Below are 18,305 nucleotides of genomic sequence, written 5' to 3' on the forward strand. Positions count from 1 at the left end.
AGCTGCATCAACCACAGCACCGTCACGAAGGTCCCTGAACGCCCCACGCCTGCACTGAATCACCCCCAAAAAACAGAGGGTTGACTTTAAACACTGTCTCATGCGTCTGATTTTGAAACCTCCACAGAATTCATACGGAAAGGGACCCATTTTTAACATATGTGAGTAATGGGTTTTCCTGAAGGACAGGGTGATGGGCTGGCCTGGAGGTCAGAGGTCACACCTGCAATGCACCACGGCCGGCCCCAGGCGTGGAGTCGCTTCCAGCTCCTGCCGCACATGCTCAGTGAAGGCTGTGAACGAGGACAGGTCTTTAGGAATGCCCCGGTCCGGCCAGGCGGGGTAGTAGTAGTGTGTGATCGTCCTGTCTGTTGGACAGTCTCTCTGAAAAACACAAACACTTTCCTTCAGTCAGCCACCAGGGCTTCTTCTTCTTCTTCTTCTTCTTCTTCTTCTTCTTCTCCTCTGATTGAACACTGGAGCGTTCAGTGCACACAGAAGTCAAACACGGCAGTTTAAAAGCTTCCAAAAAGGGGCCTGATGGATGTTTGTTTCGCTCACCTGTTTGAGGTTAATGGTGGTGATAAAATAATCTGGACCTTTTTTGCGGGTCACTGTCGTCACTTGGATCAGTCCATGATAAACTGTTCCTCGTTCCAGAGGCCAGTACTTATCACACATCACCTGTGCAAGGGTGGAATGTAGCTTAGCACAAACACTGGAAACAGGTGGAAACAACTAGCCTGGCTCTCCAAAGAATGCAACTTTTGCAGAAATCTCCAATTGTCAAAAGTTTTTTATACAAAAAACACAGCATGGATTCTTCTACGAGGTTCCTCAGGGTCTTATTGTGAGATTTTGCAGAGATTTCTGATCATTTTCATAAATTCTCGAGTAGTAAAGAAAGTGTTGAATTTAGCACCAAATCTGTTTAACAAATGGTATCAAACCCCAAATTTGCTGCAACAATTGATGAGACATAATAGAGCATTGGAGTGGCCATCATACACTACCATCATACTGTTCTAAGCCCTTTCACAGTATCACAATTTATTTTAATTATTTAAGTGTTTTCTATTTTTGATTTATGACTAGAACCACTTGACACACACTTGACACACAATGAGTCACTTCTCAAATGAATCTTCATGTTCCCAGCTCTATGTGTCACAAACAGTTGACCTGCTTTCTCCCCCTTAAGATCCACTGTCGCCCCAAAAAAGACAAAAAACATGTTGATTTGGGTCATGAATCCTAAGAAATATTACTTTAAAAAGTACTCTGGGTTTAAGGTTACATGCTATGTTCCATATTTCTGCTGTCTGGTACCACTGACATGGAGTGAAAGTGTTCTACATAGATTTCAGAAGTGGCATATAGAGATGTTTGATTGATCTGCCACAGTGACAAGGTGAGGAAAAGGTTTAATGTCAGACCTGGTCCTTGTGTCTCAGCGCCGTCACCATGACGATTATCCTGACGTTTTGCTCCCACACCATCCTCCAGAAGTCAGCCACGGTGTTTTGCAGAGGGCCCTGTGTGCAGATGAAGTCTCTCTCTGATCCTCCGCCCTGAAATACAGACAGACAGGTTGTTAAGAAAAGAGGACGGAGGAATAGAAATGAAAAATGAGGAGGTGAACGAGCTCTTACGGGCACAAAATTTGCGTTGATGTAGTCGGTGTGCGGCTGGGAGTTTTGAAGTGACAGCCTCACGCGACAGTGGTCATCTGCAGCCAGATGGAAAGCAAACAAATAAGTCTCATACATACTTTCTGTAATTCTATTTTTGTATGATATAGTTTTTCACTTACATGGCAATATGTAAGGATATCTGTTCTTCTCTCTGTTGGCCCCCAAGTCCCCCACTCTAGTGGGGAGGTCTTTGCCAACTTCCTCCAGCTCCTTCACAGAGCCAGAGATATTAACACACATGGTTATTCTAGCTCCACAAATCAGACATCTGATCCAAGTAAAATCTAAAACAAAAGTACCTCAAACTCCTGTTTGAAGCCTCTGTTGTCATCGGCTGCGAGCGTCTGGCATCGCAGACGGAAATCCTGCAGAATTTGAGCTCTTGAGTAGGTTTGAACCCTGTGATACACGATTATGTTACATTAAACCATTTTCAAATGATTGATGCAGTCAGACATTATAGTTTAAGTCTGCTGGTATTCTGTTTTGTTCTTATCGTCCACAAATGAAAAGACCAAAACCAACAATTATTTGATCCACATAAGTATTCACCATGTGGTCAAAGCTTGATACAGCTTATTTCTCCTCACTGGCTGACACGTTCCTCCATTACTGTGAACATGAGTGCTGTATTTATCTGAGTTTATCCTTCATCCACCAGCCTGCTGTCAGGAAATACAAGCGCACAACATTTGCAGCTCAAAATAGTCTCCAAGAAATGTCTTCAAGTTTGAGTAACATTTTTTTTTTTTAAATCCTAGGCTGTTTTAGGAAATCATTTATCCTCCTAAATAAATAGAAGTAAACATTTATTTGCCAGTTTATTAGTTACACCTCGATCAAACTAATGTAGTCTATTGCAGCAGCTTTCATCCTGCCCTCACAGTAATTTAATCTGTGGTGGTGTTGAACTGTTTTGCAACATTCCAGAAACATCTGCCAGTATAATGCATCAGATTTAAAGAGCAGCACAAACAACCACAGCCTCCAAGATAATCATGAAGTTGAAGCAAAACAGTGTCAACAATAACTGAACATTATATATAACTTTCATGAAGGGAGATTTATTGCAGGATTGTTGTATGTTAGATATTACTTTTAGCAAATAGTTTTACTTGATTAACTGGCAACTAAGTGTCTATTTGTACCTGTTTTTTAGTGTAGGGTTCAGTGCAACAGAGAGGGGCAGGAAAGTCAGAACATATTGAGAGACGAACTGACACATTGTTGGTTTTGGTCTTTTTTTGGTGGGATTTATTGACAAAAACAAAAAACAGTATCATTAAATCAAATTCTCAGGATGCTTTTAGTTTTGTCCTTACCTCATGTTTTTTGCTGTGGTCAAACCACTGCTTGATGATGCCAGGATGATCGTTGGTGCTGTGAAAAAAAACCATACAGAATCATGTCTCATAAGTAAACTTTTATACATTTAAGTCAAATCAATCAAATAAATCATTGAGCAATTGATAAAGCCAACTGAAACCTATGTATTCTCCCCTCCCCCTCTCTGTTTCCTCCTGAACACAAGTATGTGACACCTAAAAAAACAAACTGTGCACATCAGTTGTAACATGCATGACTTAACATGTCATGAGGAAAGGTGCGTTCACTAATGTGTTTGCATTTATTTGTGCTGTGAAGTAGATGAGTATCGTTTTTGTTTTACTGAATCAAACCAAGCTTTCTATTCTTCTTGTTTATATTTTGTAGTAGAAAGACACACCAGCAGGGCCCAACATTCACACGGCACAATTACTAAAACTAACCCGACGAGAAAAGAAAACCTGCTCCAACAAGTTCTTTACCTCAAACACCGACAGCAGGAAGAAAAACAACAGCTTGAATGTGACTGTTAAAGGATTACCTTCCAGAACGGGCCCCTGTTGAATGGCTTCAGCCTGAAGAGAGAGAGAACAGGACCTCACTGCTCCAGGTCCAAGTCATGTTAAGGTAGTCTGGTTTTAATTATTCTCTCTCTCTCTCTCTCTCTCTCTCTCTCTCTCTCTCTCTCTCTCAGGGGAGGAGGAAGTGTGATGGGTGGAGACGGTAGGTGGAGGAACACTAAACCTTTGGGAGGGATGTCAGTTTACGCTTGATGGCCTCAGGGTTTTCTTAAAACTCACCGTATCATTCCTTGCATATGGAGAACAAAAAGTGAAGCTAGTGTAACTAAAGTCATGTGACACTGGAGGTCAAGTTTTCTTTTCATAATTATGAGTAGATTTAACCGACATTGCACATTTTGTGTAGTTTGTGTAGTAACATGGAGCTGGGTGATAATTCAATATGATTATTTATCGTCTTTAGTTCTATTCATGAGTGTTACCTTGGGGAAGTTTGTCATATTTGCTGAGGTTTTCTGTGATCTTGCAAATCTGCCATGTCAAGTAAAAATTCCACCACAAATGACCAACCATATTCAGCCCTACACAGAGGTCATGTGATATTATGATCCTGCGCAAAACCATCTTTATTAAAAAAAAGACCCATAAGCACCGGAGCGAGAGGTCTTTGTGAAACATAAATAATTTTTTCATATAAGTGGATTCACTTGAAATTGTTGTGTTCATTTCGCACAAAAGTTGTTAGTAAAATTAAAAAACTCTTTACTTTTCAATTGTCAAGTATTTAATTCACTCAGAAGTATAGAGAAAAAAAACCTTTATTTATTGAACTACCAGAAAACATTACATTACATTACATTACAGTCATTTAGCAGACGCTTTTATCCAAAGCAATCATTGGTGAGGGGTGAAACGTAGTAAGGAGTACATTAAAACACGTACAGTACCAGTCAAAAGTTTGGACACACCTTCTCATTCAACTACTTTGATGAATCTAAAATATAAAACATATTCTGGTTTGTTGAGCATTTGTTTGTTTACCACATAATTCCATATGTGTTCCTTCATAGTTTGGATGTCTTCAATATTAATCTACAATGTAGAAAAATAAAATATATATATATAAAGAAAAACCATTGAATGAGAAGGTGTGTCCAAACTTTTGACTGGTACTGTATATATATATATAAAATAAATAAAAAAAAAAATAAAAATAAAAAAAAAATAAAGAAAAACCATTGAATGAGAAGGTGTGTCCAAACTTTTGACTGGTACTGTATATATATATATATATATAAAATAAAGAAAAAATAAAAAAAAAAAAAATAAAAATAAATAAAAAACATTGAATGAGAAGGTGTGTCCAAACTTTTGACTGGTACTGTATATATATATATATATATATATAAAATAAATAAAAAAATAAATAAAAATAAAAATAAATAAAAACCATTGAATGAGAAGGTGTGTCCAAACTTTTGACTGGTACTGTATATATATATATATACATATAAAATAAATAAAAAAATAAAAAAAAATAAATAAAAAAAAATAAAAAATAAATAAATAAAAAAATAAAAACCATTGAATGAGAAGGTGTGTCCAAACTTTTGACTATTACTGTATATTATTAAAGTGTCCTAAAATTTGAATGAAACTGCAGGTTTATGCAAAGAAGAAGGTTTCCCTTCAGGTTAACACATCATAAGTTTGAGGTTAACACAGTTGCGCCACCAGTCGGTTAAACTCACGTGTGTGAAACAGGTGTACACAGGTGTGACGGCAGAACAAGGCGGACTGCGCATGCGTGTCCTCTGCAGAAAACAACTTGATTCCGTTTCGGTTTTGATAAGCCCTTTATGACTGCAGTCCGATGCGGATTGGAAAGCAGCAGAAAGGGAAGTAAAAGAACAAACATGTTGAGTTATTGAGGCAGGAAAGCAGAGAGAAGGAAAGCAGAGAATGTGAGATATTCATTGTACAAGTTGAGATATTAAACAGAAATGTAAACATCTCACTCTCTGCTTGAAACGAGGACTTTAATGCGAGAGAGCAGCTTCCTGGTTTGTGTTGAAGAGAGAAATAAAGAGAGCAGGAGATACAAGAAACACGGATCAGCAGCAGAGAGGAAATGGAGCCACAGCAGAGCAAGGTAAAGAGAATAAAGCACACATTAAGAGTGAACAGCTGACATAAAGGTGACTCCAGACCTCAGGATGGACTTTGGCCGAAGAGATCTACTTTAAAGTGTCTTTTAAAAATGGAACTGGATCATAAACATAGTTCCAGAAGAAGACACCAGAAAAACCTGTATCATCATTATAATAATAAGAATAATAATAGTAATAAGAAGAATAAGAATAAGAATGTATTAGAATTACACACAACAGGAAATTAGAAAGTGGCATTTAAGACACATGAGGGCAGCACTGAGTAATAATAACAATACTTTTTATTTTACATTACATTACATTACATTACATTACAGTCATTTAGCAGACGCTTTTATCCAAAGCGACTTACAGGAAGTGTATTCAACATAGGTATTCAAGAGAACTACTAGTCACCAGAAGTCATAAGTGCATCTCCTTTCTTAAACAAGCATCTTAAAGCATAAACCAGAGCAAAAGCAGTGGTGTATAAAGTACCCAAAAGCCATACTTGAGTAAAAGTAAAGATACCTTACTGGGAAATGACTCCAGTAAAAGTGAAAGTCACCTATTAGAATACTACTTGAGTAAAAGTCTTAAAGTATCTGATATGTACTGTACTTAAGTATCAAAAGTAATTTTCTGATATTAAATGTACTTAAGTATTGAAAGTAAAAGTACAAGTAAATGCTGTTAACAAAAAAGCAAAGGGTCAGAATTTTGAGAATTATGAAGTTTATTATTTTAAGTGCTGTGGCCACCATGACCAAGGACAAGGAGGTACAAACAGAGACAGCAGCCTAACATACACCATGTGTAGTTACATTAGAAGATCAGACACCTGTCTCCTCCCCCCCACAGATATACTCCACCCTGTGGGAAACACTAGATATCTGAACAGGTTTATGCTAATTATGATAACTAAACATTAACGTTGCGGCTCATGGGATTAATCTTAATTGACCTCAATGTGTTTCCTGAGGTTGGATGGGGAGTGTTTGAATGCCAGTGTTTCAGTAGCTTTGGGCATAAGAGGCTCTTCATCCGGTACGAAGAGTCTTTCACTCCAACATAAGAAAACATTTCTCGCAGATATGGCCACAGGTGTTGGTCATCAACAAACCGGCTTTGAGAGCACTTGTTTGCAATTGTGCATTAACGTGATTAACCAGTGATTTAACTTGCAGGCTAGGACCACTGATTCACTAACCTGCTTGCTTGCAGTCTGTGTTCCACCACAGTCCCCGACGTTGGTCTCATGATTCATTTCTTTTCTAAAGATAGATTTGATTTTGTAGCGAGTAACGAAGGTTTCAGGGGAAATGTATCGGAGTCAAAGTATCAGTTCTCTTTGCAAAATGTAGTGAAGTAAAAGTGAAAGTCAACAGAACTATAAATAGTAAAGTAAAGTACAGATATCCAAAAAAACGACTTAAGTACAGTAACGAAGTATTTCTACTTCGTTACTGTACACCACTGAGCAAAAGTATAGTGCAGAAGCAAATTACTACGAAAACAATAATTGCAACAGACTAGTACGAATGCAATAAGTGCTACAAACTACTACGAATAGGATAAGTGCAGTAAACGAATACGAATTCACTAAGTGCAGCGAACTGACAGTAAGTGCAACAACTAATACTAATACTATTTCATTCATAAGACACTCCATAATTATAGAAAATGTGATGTTTGCGGTTTTTGGGAATATGGATCACACTCTCCTTTGTGCTGTAAGAATAAGTTACACTCATGATACGCAGAAGTTACAGAAACCATGCAAATTACATTTCCTGGCTTTCAAATACACAGAGGCTCCAATACGCAGTTTGAAAAACCCAGTGTACTTCCTAACTAAACACTAAAAACATCTACATTATCTTCATAAATCTGCACCAACAAGCTTCAGCATTAGTTTGAGAGGATTCAAGTGTTGTTTCTGTTGTTAAACCAAAAGTTCATAAAGTTACAACAGTGAATACTCAAAGTTAAAAGGCTGAAACATCAGCACGTTTGTTTGACGTGTCCTGAATAGATTAGTGAAACTGAGGTTTGATAACTTTGTCCTGAATATCTCTGTGTGCTGCATTTTTACCTTTTGGGTATTCAATGTTACAGGATCATTTTAATTGGCTGCAACTAGCGATTTCTTTTTATGAAGGCATTCATCTGTCCATTATTGTTAGAATTTGTCTATTAAAATGTCAGAAATTAGTAAAAAAATGTCCATAACAGACTCTCAGAGTCCAAAGTGACGTCTTTAAATATGGCACGTTTTGTTAAATTTCACTTCATCATATTTTGTGATTTTTTTAAATTAAGGAATATCAACAAAAAATCATATATTTTTTTTAACAATTCAACTGTTGAAAAGAGTTTTTAAAAAATGGTAAAAATATCAAGTACCTAACCATAATAAATAAATAATAACATTAAAAATCTAGCTTTATCAGGGACTACAGAAAAAAAAACAATAAATTATAAGATTGTTTATTTAATTTTTTGGTTCATCATTAAGGCTAATGTATCCATGTACAAATGTTATTCAGCTAGAAAAATAAAGAAAAGTTGCAGGAACAAGATGAGTCATGTAGCTCAAAGGTTTATTATTATTATCACTTTTAATTGCCTTGATAATATCTTTTAGAAGTAATTGTTATAGAAAGTCCAGTCTTGTCATAAACACACTTATCTACATCTTTATAAAACACAAACAGAAATAATCACATTTGAGAAGCTGGAACATGGGAATTATTTTTGAAAAATAACGATTAATTGATCAAAATGGTTGCCAATCATTTTTCCTAATCACCTAATTGTTTCAGCTTTAATTATAATCACACACTACCTGTACTGCAACACCTTAATAACTGTGATTAACACGGCGCTTTATTCCCTCAGGGCTCCATGGTGCGTCACAGGGAACACGGTGACGAGTCCGTGGACAAGAGGCCGACCGACGGCTTGGCGTCCCCACCCGTAGGTGTTCATCCTGTTCTCGGGTGTCACGACCCAAAATTAACTTTTTTTTTTTTGTAATTGTTCTACGTTCTTTTGTGAAATCTTTTTGTTGTCGTTACAGGATCCAAAGAGGCTGATCAGACGAGTGAAAAGTCCAACCAGGCCGAGGGCGTGGCTGTCCAATTCTTACAAGCCGAAGTTTGGAGGGCGATTCCACCGACCTCAGTAAGACTGACGGCTGGAGAGCAGGGAGAACTTTGACTTTGCTGAGTTACCTGCAAAATATTGATGATGAGGTGATTCTGAAAGCTTTTTTTTTTTTTTTTTTTCTTCTCCTCTCAAATTCTGCAGTTTTCAAAGAGAGGACCACTCATTCTACAAACCGGGCTTCGCCAACCAGAGGTACCACCACTTCAACCCCCACGGTTACTTCCACCGGAGGGATCATTTCCAGCCCAAACTGCACCACATCGCGCTGAAGGAGAGGGAACGGGTGAATAAGGAGCGGTATGAAAAGAGGGAGACCGGCGAGGGAAGTTCACCTCCAAAACAAAACAACGGTAAGTTTAAGTTGGCTGCAAGAGTATGTGAAAACAACAGTGATAGGAGGAAAAGCACAGGTGGGAATAATCACATAAATGATGGCTGAGTTCCATTAATGTTATTAGAAAACAAATGCACAGTAAAAATACTTTGGTTTATGACGATCAAAGTATTGCATTTCCCCCTGCCAAAATATTTCACAACCTACTTACTTATCAACACACACAGCTTGGAAAGGTAGGATGGATAAGAGATACTTTGGTCGAACTGCTTGTTACAGAGTGCAATAAGTGCACTGACTGTCAGCTGGACTGGCATCCCAATTTTCCCTTATTGAATGGGAGCAAATCTCTGCAGCCAGGCTCTAAAAAAATCTTGTGGAAAAAACTTCCCAGGAGAGTGGAGGGGCCAGAAAACCACCAGAGACTCCAGGAAGAGACTAAACCAGGCCAAGAAATAGTCTGGCCCCTTAATACTTTCATACAAACAAACTATAACGTGTTAATTAATGAGCTATAAAGATGCTTGTTGGCATATTTTTCTCTTTTCTCTTAAGCTTCATAATTATAGAAGAATAAGAGAGTGGTATTACATTTTCTCATCTAACTCGTAAGCAAGAAAGTGAATAAACAAATTCCCCAAAATGTCAAACTATTCCTTTAGTGCACATGTTTTTTTGTGTATTTTATTTCTATGGTGTAAACATACTTTTGGCCACACGGTGTATGAATCTATACGAGTTACAAAGAGTTTATTCTCAGCTTTACCATACAAAGATTTGATTATATTTCTTGAATGTGTACAAAGATGTGCATTCATGAGACTCAAAAACAAAAGCGCACACACACATATATAGTACAGTTCATACAACACAAACCACACATAACCCCCCAACGCAATCCCCCAAAAACATCAACTTTACAAAGTGTTTAAGTTTATTGTTGCCAATTCTACAGGCTTCACAGCATCATCATGCACTTTATCACATGACCACTGGGTGGCAGCATAAGCAAGCAGAGTCACACGCATGCACATTTTCACGGACACTTTGCATTACAAATATTTGGAGGGCATTTGCTCACCGTGGTATCTGGTGGTTGGTAGGTAGTCACACTCTGGTTGCAACAAACCAGTGTTACATAATGCTGACCATTAAGAAGCTTTTCCCTCTATTTAATAGATGGATGATGTAGTGATGTGATGCAGTATAGTGCGTGCATTATACATTAAATGTCTCAGGACAGACTCATAAGATACTTGAGAATTAGACTCAGTGGGAGTCTGGAAGTAAATTCAAATTTGTTACCATCACGTTTCCTTGGTTTTTAACACAAACTGTGAATGTTTTTGTTGATATTTGTTCTTGGTATGAAGTGGCGTGATGTGTTGATTTAAAGTGACTACTGAGCTGTTGGTACTGTATGTTTTTATCCTCTCTCTATTGCACTGTATCCGTGCGCACACTGCAGCACTGTGGAGGTGTGTGTTTGTGTATGTGTGAGTGTGGAACAGGTTTTTTTTGTGCGTGTGCCTGAGTGATGGTGCGATGATGGTGACTCATCGCTGGTTTGTGTGTATATGAGAGTGAAAAAGAAGAGAGATACTCGCCAGCAGTATATAATGAGCCAAAACAAAACTATTCGCTTCACATAGGAACACTGCAGTCCAATAGTACAAGGCTAAATTCCCAAATATCAGCAGATTCTGCTCAAAGATATATATATATATATTTATATATTTATCGATTTGTTGGACCAAGATAATTGCAAGAAAAAAAAGTCTTAGGAGGCTGGAGATAAAGGGAGAGAATGATAAGAGGGCTTTAACCATCAGTGGTGGTCTAAAGATACTCCTATAGGTGCTGTATGTACTTATAGACACGGTATATAGAATAACAAGGCCGTCTCTACATTCTCTTGTTGTGTTGACAGTGTGTGTTTCTTTTTTTCTTTTTTATGTTTTCCAGCGACCAGACCTTTCTTACCCCGTTCCACTTCCACCAGAGACAAGGACATGCAGTTCATCGTAAGTTCACCCCCAGAAAACCTGCTCTGCTTTTCCCCCCTTCTCCATTTTTATTAAAAGTGGTCCACTAATCCTTTAAGAATGAACTAATATTCTGTCTTTTCTTATGAAACGTCAGTGCGATGTGGCGCGGCACAGTCTGAATGTTCTCATTGAGATGCTATTTATAAAAGCTTTTGACAGTTTTATTCTCATTAGCTAATAAAAACATTTGACGATGAAAGCGATTTGGATGAAAATTCAATTTTCTGTCCTAATAAAACATGGTAAAAATAAGGGCTGTAATTAAGGATTAATTAAATATCAGCTAATCTGCTGATTTATTCAAGTCTCCCTGGGAGAAGCACTGACATTTTCAAATGTCTTGTTTCATTCAACCGACACTTCAAACCAAAGATACAATGACATTAAACCAAGACAAGAAGCAGCACACACTTTGGATACTCTGAAACCAGAGAATGTTTATTATTATTGTTTGAGAAATGAATTAATCTATTATCAAAATAGTTTATTGACCTATGATTCATCCCCTAATTGTTCTAGTAATAGTATATTGTATATATAATATATGTCAGTGTAGATGTGTGTTTTTGTTTGCTGATTAGTCATGACCTCATAGCAGAGAATGACTTGACAATTATGCAAACAGCCCAGGTGCTGCAGGAAAAGTGCTGAAATCAAATGATGGCATAAATTTCTTGGCCGACCTAATCACAGCGAGGAGCAGAGCAGCACATGATGAATCACCTGCTGGTCGCTGCTGCAGTGAAGTTAAAGTGAAGAGAGCGCGAGGAATCCAAGAATGATTAGCTCGTCTATGATTTTCATTATTTTCCATCAGTGTTAATAAATCTAAAGCTGTTGATGACACACTGTAGGCTTACCTCAAGGTACAATCTGTGTTATAATTATATTTTTTGGACTTACATCAACAAAAAGAATGTTAGTCATTAATGTTTCCTGAAGCTGCACGTCACTAATGTCTGTTAACACAACAGTAAAGTTGATGAATATTATTTAGTATGATTTGTTGTAGATTTATCAAAGTACTTACACAATTAAGATGATACAACTGAGACTTTATAGAACGAAACTCAGGATTTTTTACTATTTATGTATGCTTTGTGGTTATTGGTAAGTAAGAACATATTTTGGGTTGCCAGGTTGTTAGACAATCCTTCTCTTTTGTAACGTTCTCTCCTTTTTAACCAGCTCTTTAATTCACTTTGATAATTTGCTAATTAGGCATGTAGTACCTTTACCCTTTTAATCAATGATTTATAACTGCAGACTTGATGCTTGTTAGAAGCTAAGATACTAAGTGATTTATTAAATCACAACACAATTTCACCTTTTAAGTTCATTATTGTTATCTTGTTAGCGAACAGTTTCCTATTTACACATTCAGCAGACACAGAGCAACATTAGCATTCATTTAGAGTCGTATTTCTGGCCATGAAATGATGAACGTAAGCCCAATATCCACTCTTCTTTTTGCTCTGTCTTTGGTCTCCACCAACTCCTGAGGGAAACATCAGGCTCTTCAGCTGCTAAATGCTCCACTATGTTCAGCAGCTCGTCGCTGACTGTGTCTGTCTGCTTTTTTGGTGCTTGGAAATTAGTTTACTTTGGCTTTTCTTGCTGAAAGCAGCTGTTGCATCTGGAAACTACACTGATTAAATTGGCGAAAGGGAACCTAAGCAGTTCAGTTTTTCATAACCTGGCCTCTTAATCTTTAACAAATGAAAAAACAATATAATTTAAAGGAGATATACGTTTCTTAAACACAGTTTCTACGTAAAAAAAACTAGAGTTTGCACTTCTATGCTACGCTAGCTACTGAAAATATACCGAATGTCTACATATGCTACTTTTTCTTTACAGGAACAGCGTTGTTCCTTCTTTTCATTGTCTTCTGTCTAGATCTCCAGTGATGTGGTTATACTGTGATCTGTAGCTTTAGTCTATATTATGTGTTTATTCCCTTTAAACACATAATATAGACCCTTCAGGTTGCTTCCCTCTGAAATTGTTTTATTGCTTTTTTTTTTTATTTCAAGCTATTTATACAAGAAGTGACAGTGTGGCCTCCATGTTAACTCAAACAGCTTGACGGAGTAGCAGCGGGGGGCGGGGCTTAGCAAGGGGTCAATCGTTGCTATTTCTGAAACCTTTGTAAACTATGACTCATAAGGAAGTAGTACAAGTTTTAATTTAGTTTCTTAACACCCCTTTTTTATTAACATGTTTCGCTATCAAATCCTGTATTTATAATTTACTCAGCAGTGTTTCAAGTTGACATGTGGAACTTCACTTTAGTCATCTTCTTTTTTTATTTACTATGTCTCTTGTTTTGCACTATCCTCTTTGCTGCTGTAATCCTGTAAATTTCCCCGCTGCGGGACTAATAAAGGATTATTTTATCTTATCTTATCTTATCTTATCTTATCTTCTGGTCATTAGCAGCTCAGTCATCATCAGTGGTTTTTGGCAAACTGTACTATGTTCCAACTGTGGTTTGATTTTGTTTTTTGTTTTATCAGAACGACAGGAACCAAAACAGGGAGAGAGATCACACGAGGAGCAAAAGCAAAGAGAGAGAACGAAGCAGAGACGGGGAGCTTCCTTCAACCGCCAGCCAGCCGGCAACACGAGACCGAGCCATCCAACAGAAGAGGAGAGAGATAGATGAGGTAGAGGAGCGTCGTTACATAAACACACACACACACACACACACACACACACACACACACACACACACACACACACACACGCACACACACCTTGGAGAGAAGGGTTAGTTATAAACAGAGAGAGGAAGAGAAGAGATAAGAGAAGCCGGGATTAGAGAAGAGAGTGACAGAGGAAAAGATCTTGGAAAGCGCCGGGAGACATGAGACGAGATTTGTTTTCTGTGGTCTAAACATAACATCTTGAAATGCTGAGCCCGAGGCAACACGAGTGTCATTATTGTCTTATTTTCTGCTGAGCCCGACAAAAACGGTTTTCTTTTCAACGTTTGACGTGATTGATGGCGTTTTTTTTTTAATTGAGCAAAAAATAAATAAAGAAGCTAAATGAAGCTGATTATCTCGGCTCACCTGTCTCACAAGAGGCTCCCACACGGGCTGCAATGCTGTCTTCTATGTTTTCAGACGTCACATGATGCTCTGCTCATCGGCTGTGGGTTTGTTTGAGAGAGAGAGAGTGTGTGTTGATGTGTGTATCTACGTGTGTGTGTGTGTGTGTGTGTGTGTGTGTGTGTGTGTGTGTGTGTGTGTGTGTGTGTGTGTGTGTGTGTGTGTGTATCTATGTGTGTGTGTGTGTGTGTTTCCACCCACTTGAAGGAAAAGATGGCCTCTTGCTTTTCATATCTCCATGGTTGCAGGATTATAGAGGCATTGCAACAGCAGATTTATTTTTTCACACAGACTTGGGGTTTATGGAGTTGAGCAGAAGTTATTATTTTACTGTGCACACTTTGAGAGTATTTTAAGATATGAGATAACAGCCTGCTATGGTAACAGTTGAACATACGGAAAAATATGATGGTTAAAAAATACTCGTCCCTCCAAACAATATATGAGCACAGAAAATAGTGTCCAATCAAACTTACATTCTCTCCCAAAAGTTCCAGATCTTCAGATTCATGGTCCCCCAGAGCTGAACCCTTACAAACACCCATTCCTTATAATGAACATTTAGATTCTCAAGGAGACTGCTGACCATGTGGGGCTGTGCAATATGTCGCCATTGTCAGCAGACTGTGCAAACAGCTTTATGGAAAGCCTTGCATTGTTGTATGTTTTTTATCGACTGTGGATCTGCAGGACGGAGTCGACAATCATCTTATCATATTGGGAGGAAATGAAGCCTGGCAACAGGTAGCAGATGCAAAAATGTCCACAAAACTCTGAATACATGCACACACTAAATACTTGTGAACAGTCTGCATGTGAGCGTATTGTTAATCCATTCAGTGGTAATTGGAAACTCATGACATGACTTCTCACTCTGCTCTCATCATCTCCCTCCAACACTTTCTCTTCCGTTCGTCGTCCATTTCACTTTCGCCCCCTTCTACCCGTTCGTCCTAAAATCCCTGATGTTCTCGTGTCTTGCAGGTGTACTATCAGGAATGTGAAATGTTCGGCCTTGTGGCGAAGATGCTGATAGCAAAGGATCCCACCCTGGAGAAGTCCATCCAGTCCGCCCTGCAGGAGAACCTCAGGGACATCGGCAAGCGCTGCGTGGAGGGCATGGAGAAATTCATAGAGGAATACGACTCCAGGGAGAAGTCTCACTAGTCAGAGACACACAGGCTTCTCTACCACGATTGTACTGGTATTATTTTATAACATAAATTATTTTACAATACTATTTAATGTGATTAAACGCTGCTTTTGTTGTTATCTCCGACATGAGAATCGTGTGAGCGCTCGCGTGTTGTATGTGCACCTCTGTGTCTGTCCACATTCCCCTGCAGCAAACTGAATAATTTTTATTTTTTGAGCTGCACACTTAAGGACCTCTCATGGTTGCTGTGACTCACGCTTGCTCAAAGCAGCTTTTATTACCTGTTTGACAGCCGGTGAGTGACTGCTGACTCCTTACTCACTGCTCTTAAACAAGGAACTGCAAGTGATAACACAGCTGAGCGATTGCAGCCGGCGGATCGAGCAGGTCGGGTCATAAAAATTAACATTCTGATTAATAGCAGATGGGTTGCAGGTGGGTGAAATAATACATAATTTATGAGGAAATGATTACTTACATTCCGTAAAATGTGAACGTAGCAGAGCTGCTGTCACTGCTACTCACTAGACGCTGTGCAGATTTATTTACAAAGAAAAGCAGCATAACTGCATTAATAATCACAGACACTAAAAGTTTAGCCAACAACTGACCAACAGTCTTTAGTTTTGCTTCTTAAATGTCCCACGTTAATTACTGCAGTGACATTCCTGCGTGCATGGAAATATTACAATTACCCAAAACAGCCTCTCTAATTTTTTAAGTTAATTGCTAAAAGAAAACATTCATAGGCGTACATCAATATCCTACAAAACCCAATTTAAAAAGCAACACAGGAAATGGTAGAGCGGGAGTGAAATGTCCATGCGAGGGTTTCTTAATCAGAGGAAATAATTCATTTAGATGGGTGGCAGGTGGATGATTTATGCGCACAAGCAGATTCGAATGTCGTCAGAGCCGATCCGCACATCTGTAGCGACCACAGACACATCAGGGGAAAACCTTAGACTGTATGTCAATGGGGGAAACAGTTTGCTCACTTTTATTGTTTTGGACGACACAGCTGACAATTGTGGACTGTATTCATTCAATCATGCATTCCAACAGTGGTTGTTGCAGACCTGGCGGAAATCTACACTCCACTGAATACACCTTTCTGGTTGTTTTTTTGTATTTTACTCTAGAAGTTATAAGTTCTGATATTATTTTCTGCTATCGGCCTTTATGGTTTAGCATCACCAGTGAAAGAAATGTAAAGTAAAAAATGTCTTGTGATTTGGAGATTTGATACTGCTTTTCATTTTAAGAATTTGATGATTATGATGAAAATATACACTGAATGTTTTGCTTAAATATTGCGTATGAAGAAATGAAATTGATTGCTTATTTTTTTTATCATATGTATTTCAGTTTCTTAAGTTTGTTTACAGCATATTAAACATATGGTGAACATATTTTCAGTGGCTTATTCATGGCTATATGGGCAAGACAAAATCAAGCAATAGCATGAATTTATGAATGGGTCAGTGGGTGAGTAGGACAGTGAGTAGGGTTTGTAGAATGAAGAAGAAGTCATTTTGATGTTTGACATAAAGCCGCAAAGATACATCAGCACGGCCGATATTGGCTAATTATAGAACATCGTTATCGGAGTAAATGTCAGCCGATAACAGGAAATTGCTGCACAGAAATGTCAAAGATATGTTTGAGGTTATTCAGGAACACACCAGACCGACCGGTTTCTATTTCAGTCGTGAAATCTTCTTCTCTGATCATATCTTGGTCACAATTCTTAAAGGGACACTCCACTGGTTTTACACATGAGGTTCAGCTTACTCATCATATTGATGTCTCGGTTTAACCTGTGAAAACCGCTGCATAAATTCTCCTGCAGCTTTGTAGGAGCTTTGTCAAGTCTGAAAATATAACCCCTATGATGTCACAGTGATGTCATCAGGGTTATTTCGGCTCAGGCTTTTGGGACTATAAATCCATGACAGAAATCCTGAGTTACAAACTGGAGGTGTGGAGAGAAAGATGTGTTTACCAGGCATGGAGGGTCTCATGAAAGATCCTATCCAGTTGCATTATGGGAATTGTAGGACATAACTTTAGGTATCCTTATAAAAATGTGTGTTTATGTTAAGAAACCAATATTCAATGATTTATTGTTAACAGTTTGTTTCTGTTATTAATGTCTGTATTGGCTCGTATGTAAGTAACATTGCTACTTTTGAAAGCCACTGACATTTAAATTGCTTTTCAGATATTTAATACAGATTTTCTTTGGTCGGTCCACCACTGGTCCAGACTGAAATATCTCAATAAATATTTTATGAATTGCCATTTTGTACAGATAAAATAACCACTCTCTTTGGTTGGTATTCCTCCAGCTCTGTCTGTGGTACAACTCTCAATTTGTACAATATTTTGTTTTTGGTCAAATACTGGCAGAAGTAATGACATTCCCATCAGACTCAGCTGTTCTTTATGGTTTATGTTTTTTTGCACCTGCAGCAGCTCCTCCATTTGCCTTGAGCATTGAATTGCAGGACAATAGACTTTTTTCAAGCAGACAGTTTGGCTTGTCATGGCAGGAGAAGCAGCAGGTGTTATTGATCCAATTAAAAATGACTGCATTCCATTTAGGAGAGCCAGTTTCTGGGTCCTGGTATTGTGCATGTTGGCTCACTGGGACACTTGCTGGTACTGAGCCACCTTTCAAGTTACCCGGGAAATGCCAGCTTTTTGCGGTATTATGTGTAGTTGTCTGGTAGAAGTAATTATCAATGACCTAAGTGTCTGATGGGAAATATGCCAAAGAAGTAAAT

The 18,305-nt window shown here is 38.2% G+C and overlaps 1 protein-coding gene across 1 annotated transcript; it reads left to right on the top strand.

Moving 5' to 3' along the window:
* The first annotated feature begins 5,374 nt into the window (after positions 1–5,374).
* Positions 5,375–17,820, top strand: LOC129100376 (uncharacterized). The gene is made up of 7 exons (XM_054609987.1): positions 5,375–5,693; positions 8,593–8,670; positions 8,774–8,877; positions 9,004–9,212; positions 11,162–11,220; positions 13,764–13,913; positions 15,345–17,820. Exons 1-7 carry the CDS (start codon positions 5,673–5,675, stop codon positions 15,525–15,527), a joined length of 804 nt encoding a protein of 267 aa, XP_054465962.1. The 5' UTR covers positions 5,375–5,672; the 3' UTR covers positions 15,528–17,820.
* Positions 17,821–18,305: the final 485 nt, after the last annotated feature.

The sequence above is a fragment of the Anoplopoma fimbria genome, chromosome 12, assembly GCF_027596085.1.
Source record: "Anoplopoma fimbria isolate UVic2021 breed Golden Eagle Sablefish chromosome 12, Afim_UVic_2022, whole genome shotgun sequence".
Taxonomy (NCBI): Eukaryota; Metazoa; Chordata; class Actinopteri; order Perciformes; family Anoplopomatidae; genus Anoplopoma; species Anoplopoma fimbria.